Source organism: Sarcophilus harrisii, chromosome 4 (genome assembly GCF_902635505.1).
Source record: "Sarcophilus harrisii chromosome 4, mSarHar1.11, whole genome shotgun sequence".
Taxonomy (NCBI): Eukaryota; Metazoa; Chordata; class Mammalia; order Dasyuromorphia; family Dasyuridae; genus Sarcophilus; species Sarcophilus harrisii.
Window position 1 is genome coordinate 72,884,360 of NC_045429.1, and position 14,196 is coordinate 72,898,555.

Below are 14,196 nucleotides of genomic sequence, written 5' to 3' on the forward strand. Positions count from 1 at the left end.
TCTCTCTCTCTCTCTCTCTCTCTCTCTCTCTCTCTCTCTCTCTCTCTCTCTCTCTCTTTCACTTTCACCCTTGTCTTCATCACTGTCTCTTTCCGGATAATGTCTAACAGAATTTCATATCTAAAGCTTCTTTTGTGATACAGAGGGTAGAAAAGAGAATGAAAATGTTGCAATACTACCCATGAAATTTCTGAGTAGGAATCATCATAATTCCTTCTTTTAAATCGATGTAAATGGAGTATCCTAAGTGCAGTAATCCTAGGGAACATGCAAAAAGGCAGAGCTTTTTAAAAAAAATACCCCTAAAATAACTGATGTAAACTCAGAAAACATTCAGATGATGTTGTGGGACTTGGGATAGTTATTGGTAATAGTCACCAAAATTGAGGTTTTGGAATGTCATGATGGTCAAATGCCAAGCCAATAATAGAAGGCATAAAACGCTAATTCTATTGGATTGGACTATCAAAAGGGCCAAAATGCTAGTGTACTTCATTCTCACAAAAATGATATATGAGAATTTAGAGTCAAATCACACAAAAGAAAAAAAATCACTTTGCAAAAGTATCTTTTGTTTTCCGAAAGAAGGTAGAACAGGATTACTATAATTAAGTCTCACTAAAGCGTTTAAGAGATAATTCAACTAAAAAAAGGTTGATTTACACGTTATTTTTGGCAAGGGCAGCTTGCATAAAGTGATGCTTCCCCCATAACCACAAAACAACTGGGCCAATTATTGGTTTTGTCTCAACAGCTTGTTCGGAGGTCTCCTGATAGCCTGGTGATTAGCCCATAGTAGTCTGGATCACTCAGCTACAGGTTCTGCCCTTCCTGTGAACAGCCACTTCACAAAAGTGATGAACCAAAGCATCTGACCAAACCAAACTGAAAGATACCTTAATGTTTTTTTTTCCCAAAAAGAAGCCTATCTTTCCATCTTCCTAGAGCCTTCTACTTAAATTATCTTCATTGCCTTTCTTTTCTAATAATTTACTATTTTCCATCAGATGAATCAATCAAGTTGATCTTCTGAGAGTGACAATGAAACACAAAAGGAAACTGGAGGATTATCTCTAAAGACAAACAAAAAGCAAGAGGCAGGTCCAGTTGGAGACTTAAAACCATGAGATCCATCATAACTCATCCCTCGAGGGTGCTGTGTCTAGGGAAGTGGTGGGGGGTAAAGCATCTGTGTTCTGGGCGTTGCTGTGGATGTGCTCCTGCTTCCGAGACTTCCAAGAGTGCTTCCGATCCCAGTCGGTGGACACAGTTTCGTTGTCCCAGATGGTGGATGTCTCTGTGTCACTCAGGTAACCCGGCTGCCCCGTATAATGAGTGGGATAGATGAGTAAGGGTTCAGCTGAGAAAGCTTTCAGATCCCTGGGTTCATAATACTCCATATATTTGGTTCTAAAAAGGAAAGAAAAGGTGTCAGTAAAGGCAACAGGACTTGTGGTGACATGTATCTTGGGGTGTGAGGGCAGTGGGTGTTTTGGAAATGGATAGCTTGAAGGGAAAAAGAAATTGTGCCCTTTATCAAACCCCATACTACAGGAACATCACAAAATCATTTGTTAAAATGTTTCAAAGATTTAGCAGCAAAAAAAAAAAAGCTAATATGTTTCTGTTCTGATCAGTAATAATCCATTAATACAAAGATGAGCCTTCACAGAAGGAAATGTCTCACCTCAGACTTCCTGGACCATAAATCAGAGCTCTTAGGACTTCACCTGAGAGCACAGAAATGGACTGAAGCTTTGTGAGCTTAGCTTTCACAATGAGGATCAGAAAATTAAACTCTAAATATTGTATAGAAGATGGTGACATCTCCATCTATTTTCACTGGGCCCAAAGAAAAAAATGACAGTAAATTATGATATAAAAAATAGAAGATTGTGAGTTTCTGAGAGCTTGGAAAAATCTTCTTATAATTAGGTATTTAAATATTCTAGAGAGACTCATCTGTCAAATATAGTACTAATTTGTGTGTAAGTCATACTACATATTATGATTTATTACATAGCTTCATAAACTATGTAATATTATATATTATTTATATAGCAGTATATATAATTTATCCTACATATAATTAATAATACACATCTAATATGCTATTTGCCTTTATAATATATAAATTCTGGTTATATATAACCTGTTATATGTAATATTACATGATAATGTTTCATTGTATAGATTGTCTCAAATCTTACTATGGTTTTAAGCTCTTAAAGATTTGAAATACCTTCTATGATAAATAATATCATACTATATAATATATTATTCATGTGTTATCTTATTTAATAAATAATAATTCATAGTATGATATGTATTAGCATGGCAGGTTGTGTTTCTTGAGTTTAAATAGCATAGACCAAATGATCTTTCCACATAGTGTCACCTAGTTCCATCACTCTGTAATATTACTGGGACTAAGGAGTACAAGTCCTTATCCTGGGCTTGTCCCCAAATTGCTCTATTGATGCTAATCCAGACACACCTTTTTTTTTTCCTCTGCCATTTGCGTCTTTCAAAAAAAAAAAAGACACTTATTCCTACCTCCTTGAGTCATCATTTGAGAAATACAACTAAAAATCATCCTGAAATATTTGGAAAAACAAGAAGTGTTGCTCTAGGAAGTTGAGCAGCCATTTTCTCGAAGGAAAGATGTAAATGCTGGCTAACGAGGCATCATAACAGGACTCACACAGGATGTTTGTTGTACATAACTGGCAGGAACTCATCCACTGGCAACATTTTTCCAAAGGGATCAGCTCCAACCAACTTCTGAGCCCCTTCTAAGGAGATGACATAGCCCAAAGTCCAGTAGGAGTAATCAGCCTCAACTAGATTCATGACATTGGGCACGGCCTTCTCTGGTTCTTGTACTTGCATTCTCTTCCGACCAATGTAACTGGAATGAAGAGGAGGGTGGGGAATGAAATTTCAATCTGAGTACCACACACACGCATGAGATTATATGAAGTTAAGTCCCATAGACCAAGGCCAGGATGCACAACAGGGGTGATGGAGAAGTTGGAGTAAGTACCATGTCCTTTGAGGTCTGAATAAATTTTATGTTGCATATAATATTATATGCAATATTATATTATATTAAGCTTCCATAACCACTTGACACTCAAAATCAGAGATTGAGTTCCTTTTTAAAATATTGTATATATATATATATATGTGTGTGTGTGTGTATATACATATATGTGTGTGTGTATACACACACACACACACACACACACACACATATACATATATAGTCAATTAACAAAAATCTACTCTCCCATCCAAACTGTCTCCAACTGAGAAGAAAAGAAAAACAAAACTCTTGTTACAAATATGTATAGTGAAGCAAAACAAATTTCTGTATTGGCCTTGTCAAAAACAAACAAACAAATAAACAACAAAACAAACGTATCTCTGAATAGTTATAATAAAAACTCATCCCTTGCACCCATCTCCTTGATACAAGGCTAAAAGCTCAGGGGAATAAGGAACAAAGAATTTCTCAAGTCAGTTCCCAAATGGTGGAGAGTCCATAAATTTCCCTAGCGTTTGATAAAAAAGATCCCAGGTACTCTTTATTTGTTCAAAATCCCACATTTAAGCCTTAAAGATCTTTTATATCCAGGAATTTCATCAGCTTAAGGAACCCTTAGTGTAGAAACTCCCTTGCCCAATGCAGATCAGAAACTCTTCTGTAATTCAGCTACTTAGAGCACTGAGATTTTTTCACAATCACAAAAGTATCCATATCAGGGGACAGATTTGAAGTCATATGTTCTTGCTTCCAAGTCTGGATCTCTATTCAACCCATCATGCTGCCATTCACTAGCCCTATATAGTTGTCCAATTGTCACTAGCAAACACAGGGCAAGGGATAATTGTATGTGAAATGTAGAGTCTACTTCACAGTATGAACCCATTCAACCAAATATAATTAAATTAATCTGCCTTTTATACTTCTCATTGTCCCTGGTATACATAGCAAGCATCCCTTATTGATTGCTATACTAGTGTCTTCTCCTATCAGAAAGCAAATGACTAACTTTTCTATTTGTATTCATTGCTATTAGCATAGTGCTTTGTACGAAGTAAGACTTTATTAAGTGCTTTTTCTTCCTCACTTCTTTCTTCCTTCCATCATCTTTCCCTCCTCTTTTCCTTCCTTTTCCCTTCCTTCCTTTCTTCTTCCCTTCATTCTTTCCTTTCTCCCTCTCTACCACCCTTTTTCCTTCCCTTAATCATTCCTCAACAATCTATTTATTGTATAGAGGATTTCTACCTCAGATAGGAGATGGACTATATGATCTGTAAGATACCATGATTTTATTGTCATTGTTGTTCAATGATTTCAGTCATTCTGACTTTTCTTGACCCCATTTGAGGTTTTCTTGGAAAAAAAAACATTGGGATGGTTTGCCATTTTCTTCTCTAGCTCATTTTACAGATAAAGAACTGTAACACAGCTAGTAGATGTCTGGGACCAGATTTGAACATCTAATTGCCCATTGATTCTTTTACTTATATATTATCTAAATGGTCTTTGATGCTCATATTTTTAGCCTGCATGGAGTTTATTTTAGAGGGAATAAGTTCTATACCTTTACTACTATTAAGCAAAGTAGAATTTCCTTCTGTTGTCCTAGACTATCTTGCTCATCCCTTCAAGGAATGTTCCTAATCTAGGCATTCCATCATTCCATGAATAATCCATTCACACGTATTCTATGAATATCTTTGAGGATTTGTACAAACTATTTTTCCCTTTAGATTCTATCTTTCAGACAAAAACAAAAAAGCACTAGAATTCTTAATTCTGTCCTTGTAAGAAAAAAAAATCAATGTTCTCAGTGACTTATTTTGCTCTTTTCCCTTAGGATTATCTATCTTCCTGGAGAAATGGCTTCTGAGGTTTCCAACAAAATGGTTTCCACCTTCCCTTAGAGCTTAAACTTGTTTTCCAATGATTCCCCTTAATGTTCTGTACATTTCTTGCCAAAATGGACAATTAGCTGTTCTATCTACATCCCTTTTCAAGCCTGGAATATTTGTCTTTTTTACAAGTTCAATTCAGGAGTCATTTTCTCCATGAAGGATTTCCTGATTTTCTATCTCTCACCCCTGAAACTGTTAGTGCTTTCTTCCTTCTCAAATTATCTTGACTTAACTTATTTGCATAAATATTCCATGTCCTCAGGAAAATATGAGGTTCTTGAGGGCAGAGGTTATTAAATTATTTTCTGTTTATTTGCTTGTTTTTTTTTTATTTATTTTTATATGCAGAGGCAGCTAGGTGGCCAAGTGAATGGATTAATGGGCTGGAAGTCAGGAAGATTCATCTTTCTGAGTTCAAATCTGACTTCAGACACTTAGTAGATGCATGACTTTGGGCAAGTCACTTCACCCTGTTTGCCTCAGTTCCCTAATCTGTATAATGATCCAGAGAAGGAAATAACAAACCACTCAGTATCTTTGCCAAGAAAATACTAAATGGGGTAACAAAGAGTCAAGTACAACTTAAAACTGAACAAAATATTCATACTCAATGGAGCACAGATCTAGGCACATAGTAAGCATTTGAGAAATGTATATTAAATTGAATAGGAACAGCAGGTCAAGAGAGACCATTGAGTTTCCATTTCTGGAAGGGCTTTAAGTAGAATAATAATGACTCTATGTCCAGAAATGAGTCTTATCTAGTGAAGTGGAGAAGAAACAATGATCCTAAGTGATCGGTTAGAGCACTAGTTCTAACCACAGAACCCACTTTTAAAGGTTATTAGTCATTTTACATAATATAGATATTTAACTAGGTTTGCCAAAGCATCATTAAGCTATAACTAGGCTTCCTGTGAGCGAGGGTTGTTGTCACTTTGGAGGGAACAAGTGTTCTCTCTGGGCACACACTTATGTTCCCCTCCTGGAACAGTGTAGCTGCTGCCAGCTGCTTTTGGCAAAGAGCAGTACCCTGCTTGATGATGAAACTGACTTTGACATGCCACAGGAGAGACGAGAAAAGTTTGGCACCTTCCTCCACAATCAGGAAGAAGGGAAATGTTCCTCATTGCTTTTGCAAACTGCCCCAAGACTCTCTCGGTTATGGTAAGTAAATAAACATTCAGTAAAGAGCAGATCAGAGCAAATTTCTCCCAGGTGTGTTACCCTGGGTTTCCTCCCACAGTTTTTTCCTCTGTTTCAAGCCCTGCTGTCAGATGTTCCTCAGGCTTACTTTGGCTTTCATTTCCAAATGGAGAGTACATACCTGATTTTCTGATCTCATCACAATCTGAGAAGGCAACATGATATTCCAGTTTTGGCTCTATATTTTCCAATCAAAAGATCAGAAGAGTCTTCTTTCACTTTATTAACTACAAAATTAATAGGGCGCCACAAATGGGGCCCCAACTTTCTTTCATGTTCCCTGTCCTTTGGAAAGTGAGCTGAACTTAATATCAACTTATTCAAGCTTGAATCCATCAGTGAAATGATGAGTTTGGACTAAATGCCTTCTAAGGTCCTCTCCAGCTCTAAAACTTCAGATCCTATTGTAACCTATGCTGTTCCTTTAAGATAAACTAGTTCAGGAATGAAAAGTTTAGAAAGTGTTATTGTGTAAAGAGATTCTTATTAACTGGCAAAAGCTTGTGAAATATTGCTGCTATTATGGATGGACATTTTGATACCAAAGAGAAGAACAACTCAATCCTATGATAGCTCCCAATGCAAAGATTGCTTGACTTGTATCAACACTGCACTCCTAAGAAAGACTTTACTAATTAAGGCCAGCTGGCATTTGATTGGAAACCCAAGTTTACTTTGTCTGAATCTACCAAACATTGCATGAAATGTTACAGCATTCTTATCGCAGATTTAGACAAACAGGTGTTTGCAAAAAAGTCCATAATAAGATGGATCTTCTCTAAGTACCTGATAAGGGAAAGATCTTCCACATATGATGCCCCCCAACACTCACAATACAAGTATTACTTGAATTAAGTCACACAATTCTCCTAAGAAGGACTTCACTGGCATGTGGGTGGTGTTCTACTAGAAGCCCAAGTACCACTCTGTATGAATCCATCAAAAATGATTGGTCTTGTTTGTCCTTCATGTTTGAAGACCAAAATGACACAATCAGCCTAGCTATGGCTGATCAGACCAATATAAACAAGGAAGGCTTTACCACAGATTGGGCACAAAAATATTTTAAGTTCCTATGATTCCTTGGGAGGGAGATGTCTTTAAATTTCTGCATCTGATTTTTCTTTGGAGTTATTACAATTCTGCTGTGCTCATAGAGCACAGTGCCTTCTCTTGACATGGGCATGCCATACTGGGTGGTTCTGTGCCAATGTATACCATACTCACAATTGATACCAAAGTTCTTTAGAGGGACCTTGCGAGTGTCCTTGTATTGCTGCTTTTGACAAGCTCAAACTTAGAGCATGTATAGTGAAGGAACATAATTTACAGTTCCTGGAATCCTTGTATTAGGATTCATAAGATGTTCCCCTTAGGTCTCACAAACTTTCTTTCAGAGCCTCTCAAATGCTGAGCTCGCTCTGGCAGTGCTTGCATCAATCTCATTATCTATCTGCTTGTCCCTGGAAAGTATATATATCCACAACATTCAAAATTTCTCCATTTGTTGTAATTGATTGGTTTCATGTATGGATGGTGTGGTTCTGGCTGGTGGAGGGCCCCTGTTTTCTTGGTGTCTATTGTTAGGACAAAATTAGCACAAATGGCAGAGATTTGATCCATACTTTGTTGCATCTCAGCAGAGGCTGCATTGAGTGCACAATCATCTGCCAACAATAAGCTGTGCACCAATTCTCTGGAGAGATGGATGGAACACTTCCATAATGTCAACAAACCATCATTAATCAATGATGAAGCCTTTGACAATTTACTTCAGATTGAATTCAATCCTTTTCTAGTCAAGCTTCCAACTGAAAAAAAGAGGTATTGAATGCCAATAGACTTTGTAAGTGGAGCAAAGTGTCTAGTGCGTGGCTTGTAAACTTTTCAACTTAATGCTTTATTTCCAATGTGAAAATTGACTTTGATGCTGTTCTTGTCCTACTGGAAGATGTCTAAAAACATCATTTAAAACAAAATGCTAAAAAAGCATAGAAGTAAGCACACAGCCCTCCTTTGTTCTACTGATGCCTGGGAAAGTGTTAGTGCATCATCCATTATCTAGAACTCATATAAGCATGAAACTGTATACAATACTGATGTACTTTTCTGAGCAACAAATTTTTGCCACAGTCTTTCACAAGTTCTCACTACTAACTATATCAAAGACCTTGGCTAGCTCAATGAACATTGTGTACAGACCTTTGTTCTGCTCCTGCTATTTCTCCTGGAGTTGTTGGACAGGAAACACCATGATGACTATTCTTTAGCCCTTTCTGACTCCACTGGCTCTCAGGGAATCAAACATTTTTAAATGAAGGAAAATGTCTTTTCAGTCTGTTAAGGAGGATGCTGGCAAGGATTTTGCCAGCACTGATTAAGAGAAAGTTCCCCATCATTATCACAGGACAACTGACTTCCTTTTCCTTTATAAAGATGAACAATAGAGGCACCCTTGATCTCCTGGGAAATATAACATGGAAGATTTCAGCCAGCTTTTGTAGAGCAGTGGACCTCCTGTCTTGCAAATCTCTGCTGGAATGGAATCAACACCAGACACTTTGCTCTACTCAAGAAACCTAATGACATTGAATACCTCTTTTTCAGTTGGAAGTTTGGCTAGAAAGGGATTGAATTCAATCTGAGGTAAATGCCCAGTGGTTTCAGCATTGGTTAAAGATGGTCTGTTGAGAACACTATGGAAGTGTTTGGCCCATCCCTCCAGGATCATGTCCTTACCACTGATCAATATCGCTCCATCAGCACTGAGTAATTAAGATGTACCAAATGCCATAAATAGCTTAAAAGGCATTATGAGAATGCTATGGATTGTTACTATCAACATAAAACTGAATTTTATCTGCCTTTTTGCTAAGACAAAAATGCTACATCTCACAAAGCTTTGCTTAATACTTTACTTTTGATGGGGTTAAATGCTGACTTTTTAAGAGATGGGTGAACTATCCTGTTCGTAGACCCTACAAAGTTCTCATTTTTCATTTAGTAGCTTCTGAATTGTCCCATCATTTTTATCAACCAATGCTGATGTTTGTGTGTATTCTGGCTCAGATGAGTAAAAAAGATGCTGAACTCTAACTCTCTGAAAGCTCTCACTCTTTTTTTTTTTTTTTTTTCACTGTTGCCAACCATGTGTTGGCTCACAGTTAGGAACAAACTGTTCACACACAGAGAAGTGCTTTCATTTGTAACATCGAGTCTTCTGATAGTTGCCTTGCCTCAGGGCTACCACTTATGCTGAATATAATATTTAGCTTGGAGAGGATAAGTCTATGATCAGTTCAGCACTCTGTCGCACATTGCCTTCATCACTCCCACATCCTGTCTCTTTTCTCTTTAATTTAATTTCTAATATTTGCTGTGAGGATTCATCCAGAAAGTTTGTCTCATTAAGATAAACAGAAGTCAGTGTTGATAAGAAAGTATGAGATGCACAAGCATCAATAATGAATACCCACTGCTTTTGCTATTTCTGACTCCGTTCTTCCCAAGAACTCCCTGCCATGTCTGATAGATAGTTTATGCTTATTCTGGCATAAAAGTCACCTGTCTGATAGATAGCTCATGCTTACTTTGGCATAAAAGTAACCAAAATTACAAGCTTGTCATTTTCCAGCACATCGATGGTGAAGGTCTCCAGGTCTTCACAAAATTTTTCTTTGACCTCATCAGGGCTCATCAGATGGGAATCTATACACTGATGATGGTAGCATGGTGCTTTCTTCAAGTGGCAATTGCATGTTCATGAGTCTGTCATTCACTCCTTTGGGGAACATATGAGCTTGCTGACTAGATGAGATTTGATTGTAAAACCCATGCCAGCTTCACTGTGCTACCCATCACTGCACCCATTCCAAGAAAATGTGTATTCAACTCTGACTTTGATAAAGTGGCTTTCATTTGCTAGACTTGTTTTATTCAGGGCTGCTATTTGGATGGGATATCTGCTTTCTCGTGCAAAAAGAGCTATTTTGTCTATTGATTTTGTGTTGTCCAGAAGTATGTGTGTGCACATCCCATGTATTATTTTTGAGTGGAATCATCTTAACAATAGTTTTTGTACATATTTTTGCATTTTGACAGCAGAGTGGGATCTCTGCCTGTCACAATAACCAGACCAAGGTTGGCTGAAGCAGACAATTTCTAGTGCACTTTTTCTAGCCCCTTTCTCATTCCAGGAGGTGATCAGTGCAGTCCTTTAAAGGCTTCTCGAACACCTAAGGGACAGCCAAATCCCCCTGATGCTTCAGTCCAGTGAGAAGATGAACCTATGGCTTCGACTATCTGTGTATCTCACCTGCTATTTTGTCACTTACTTGTCAACACAGATTTTCAAGGTAGGTATAATAGTAAGATGATAAGACAGTAACATAGCAAATTAATAAAATAGTAAAATAGTAAAGTAGAAAAATAATAGAATAAATATTGAAATGGTAAAGGTGATGCCTTTTGATTCACATAAAAATTGGAATTAAGTGAGCCAGCAGTCATCAGCTTTACTCTTCCAGAGCCATCAGAGATGCTAGTCCTCCCCAAGCACCCTATAGACCACCAAAAGTTATATGGGAATGACATGGAATTTTTACTTCAAAATTAGACAAACTGGTCTTTGTAAAAGTCAGTAATAAGACTGATTTTCTCCAAGGACTTAATAATGGAAAACATCTTCCTCTAGGAATTCTTGATCCTGAACAGACTACCTAAGTGAAAACCAGGCAAAGGATAAGACTCCTTCTTTTCTCACAAAAGCTACAAAAATTCATTGATTCATCAAGTTAGAAATGATGAAAAGAATGGCTTCATGGGTACCTGAGGGATTCATATGGACTAATATTGCATTATGTGAGCAAAATCAGAACAAATTAATACAATTCGGCAATGTAAAGATGAACAACTGAAAGACTTAACAAGCAACCACAATTCCAGAAGACTTATGATGAACTGTACTACTTTCAGACAGTATTGATGGACTCAAGATGCAGAATGAGGCAAATACTTTAGGACATGGCTAATGCAGGAATAAGTTTTGCTTCACTTATTACAAAGGTTTTTTCTCCTTTTTTTCAATTTGGGACAGAGGGAAGTAGAAAGGAGAGAAAATAAATGTTTGTTAATTTTTAAAAAATTGAATAAAAGAATTGAATTGAGACATAGTGAATGGTGACCTCCATCTTCCAAAGGGTGAGGACGCCCTAGAAGCTCAGTCTCCCCCACCTCTCCTCTTTCACTTACATCAGTTCCCAGTCTAGCTGCACACGGTCAATGTCATCCATCAACTTCACAAGTTTCTTCTTAAACTGATGTTCAAAACGCACATCATCCTCAATAACAAGCGTCTTCTCCAGTTCTCGGTCAATTATCTGGTATTTTAAGAAAAGAAGGACACACTTCAAACCAATTAATCACTCTCACTTATCTGTGCTTTAGTAATAATAGAAAGGATACTGAAGTAGAATGGACCATTGGGAGATAAGGCATCAACAAGGTTTTTTGTATGAGATTCTTTCTTCACTCTTCAGAAGACAATCTTATGATAACTAAGAGTCAGCTAGACCTGAAATCTAGTTCCAGCAACTGCTTGCTAAAGCCCCCATGTGCCTCAATTTCCTTAATGGGGATAAAGATGTTTGTTTTCTGCTTGGACAGGAAGGCAGGAAGGAATTGAATGCTCAAGAATTTTTTTTTAAGTATATCAGAAGAATGGTACAATGGCAATCATAATAGATATTATTATGATGATGTAGTTACTGATGTTGTTATTGTTATAATCCTCTGGGTCTTTTTTTCTTTCTAGGTTCAACCAAAAAGAGTAATAAACAAATACAGTCAGGTGTTAGATTACAGGCTCTGTCAAGTTAAAATTCTAGTGAGACTAATTTAGGTTCAACTCAGAGAAAATCTTCCTACAATTAGAACCGTCAGAAAGTAGAAAGCTTTAGGAGGCAGTAACTTTCCAATCACTGGAAGTCATGCTTTGGGCTAGCCAGGTAACAGAGTAGAGAGCTTGGGAGACTTAGAGTCAGGAATATTTGAGCATAAATACAGGCTATGATAGCTGTAGCACCATGGACAAGACCCTTAATATCTCACAACCTGTTTCCCTATCTCTGGGATTGAGATAATAAGCAAAATAAGCAATAATAACCAACTCTAAAGCATCATATAAATAGTCAATTATTATTGCCTTATATGTCAGACTGGGTGGTCTTTGAAGTCCCTTCCTATTCTATGAATATAGTCTTTTTATTTTTTAATCTCAGTATCAATGGTGTATAGGGATTCATGAACCCTCACTCTTGATGTTGTGCCATTTCTTACTCAACTTTGGCACTCATTGCTGGTCTTTGGGTAAGAGGTCAAGCATATGATCAAATGCATCTTAAGGTGAGCACAACATAAGGTTCCAAGTTAATTAACATCATACCATTTCAAATCCCAAATAATTAATCTCTAGAGTCCTACAACCCCCTCTCTTTGTTGTATAAATGGAGATATTCCATTCCATTCCATCAGTTCAATACCCATTTTGCCCAAAGCCCTAGGCTAGAAAATAAATATGATGATAAATATGGAAATATGTTTAAAAGGACTGTACACGTTTAACCTATATCAGATTGCTTGCTGTCTTGGGGAAGATGGAAGGGGAAAAAGAAGGGAGACAAAAATTGGAACTCAAAATCCTACAAAAATGAATGTTGGAAACTATCTTTACATGTGTTTGGAAAAATAAAATATATTGAGAAAAATAAAAATTAAAAAATGTGAAAATTGAAATAAAACATCATTTACCTCTTTCCAGATAGAATAGTGGCTAAGAAAGCATCCAATTTCACCCCTTGTCAATGGCCTGGAAGAATAGGGATCCTTGTAGCCAGGTAGCATATCAATATTCAGAGCTTTCAGTTGACTTGTATTCAAGGCCCTGAAAGACAAAGAAAGGGTCTTACTATGTTAAAAGACCTCACTGTGTTAAAGTAAGTAATAACTGCACATTCCCTACCATCCCTCCACTCATCCCTCCCCCCCAAAATTTTCTAACCCAGGAATATGTTCTAAGAGAATAGATTTCTGTATAGCTGCATAGCTACTCAATTTAAAGAAAAAAGGAGAGAAACCCCTGTGACTAAAAGTGTTCTGCTGTTCTGTTGGACAAGACTTTACTCTGAGAATTAGGTTCTGGATGTCCCTGAATAACCAGGGTTGCACAGAATATGGGCAGAGTAACTTCTGCTGAGCATATGTGACTCAGAATTTGGGTGCCCTCTGGATGAGGCAGCCAGTGATCCCTTTAGAGGCCATCAAACAGGGAAGGGCTGATGATGATTTGGTAGATCTTTAAGAAGTGGATGTCTCCATCCTTGGGGTTCCCTTCTCTGAGCCCACAGAGGGTATCGGATAACACTGGGCCTTCTGGAAAGAAGTATATATTTGGACAAATCAGGCCAGAGCATGGGCTTGTCATATTTGTGATGGTAGTCTTGTTCCAAGAACCAGAGTTGTTGCTAGGGATTTCCTGCCTAGCTACTTACTAGTCAGTCCAAAGACCCAAGACCACCAAATCTCATGAACTTACAAGATGGTCTTCTAGCCTGTGTATCTATATCAGAATTGATATTTATTAACCTAAGATGAGAAAAAAATAAGCACAGAAGAACTAGTTCCAAATTCAGGAATGGGCTTACCTAAGCTATATATATATATATATATATATATATATATATATATACTAAAAAACCTTCTACCTTCCAATTCCAGGAAAAGAAGGTTGAGGGAGAAACTTGCCACAGTGGCTTTCCATCTTCAGTTAATTAGTTCTAAGAACCTGAACTTACTCCACTTTGCATTTGTAGCTCTGCTGTTCTCAACTTCTCAGAAGAAGATTTCCCTACTGAAAGTTGAGCGTCAGAAATCCCCTCATCATGCTCTTTAACTAAACCTTGGATAAACTTAACATCTTCTCAACTTTCTCAGTGGATCCCATAGTTCTTCTCTCAGTGGCTAATAAGAGAATGGTTTCATTGCTCC

The 14,196-nt window shown here is 37.4% G+C and overlaps 1 protein-coding gene across 1 annotated transcript in view; it reads right to left on the reverse strand.

Moving 5' to 3' along the window:
* COLGALT2 (collagen beta(1-O)galactosyltransferase 2) overlaps positions 1-14,196 on the reverse strand; it is a 128,930-nt gene continuing 114,734 nt past the window's right edge. The window contains exons 9-12 of the mRNA XM_003767497.3: positions 12,961-13,093; positions 11,404-11,531; positions 2,705-2,911; positions 1-1,410 (exon numbers count right to left, since the gene is read on the reverse strand). Coding sequence (XP_003767545.1) covers positions 1,134-1,410; positions 2,705-2,911; positions 11,404-11,531; positions 12,961-13,093 — 745 coding nt within the window. The 3' untranslated portion in view covers positions 1-1,133. The remainder of the gene's footprint in view (positions 1,411-2,704; positions 2,912-11,403; positions 11,532-12,960; positions 13,094-14,196) is intronic.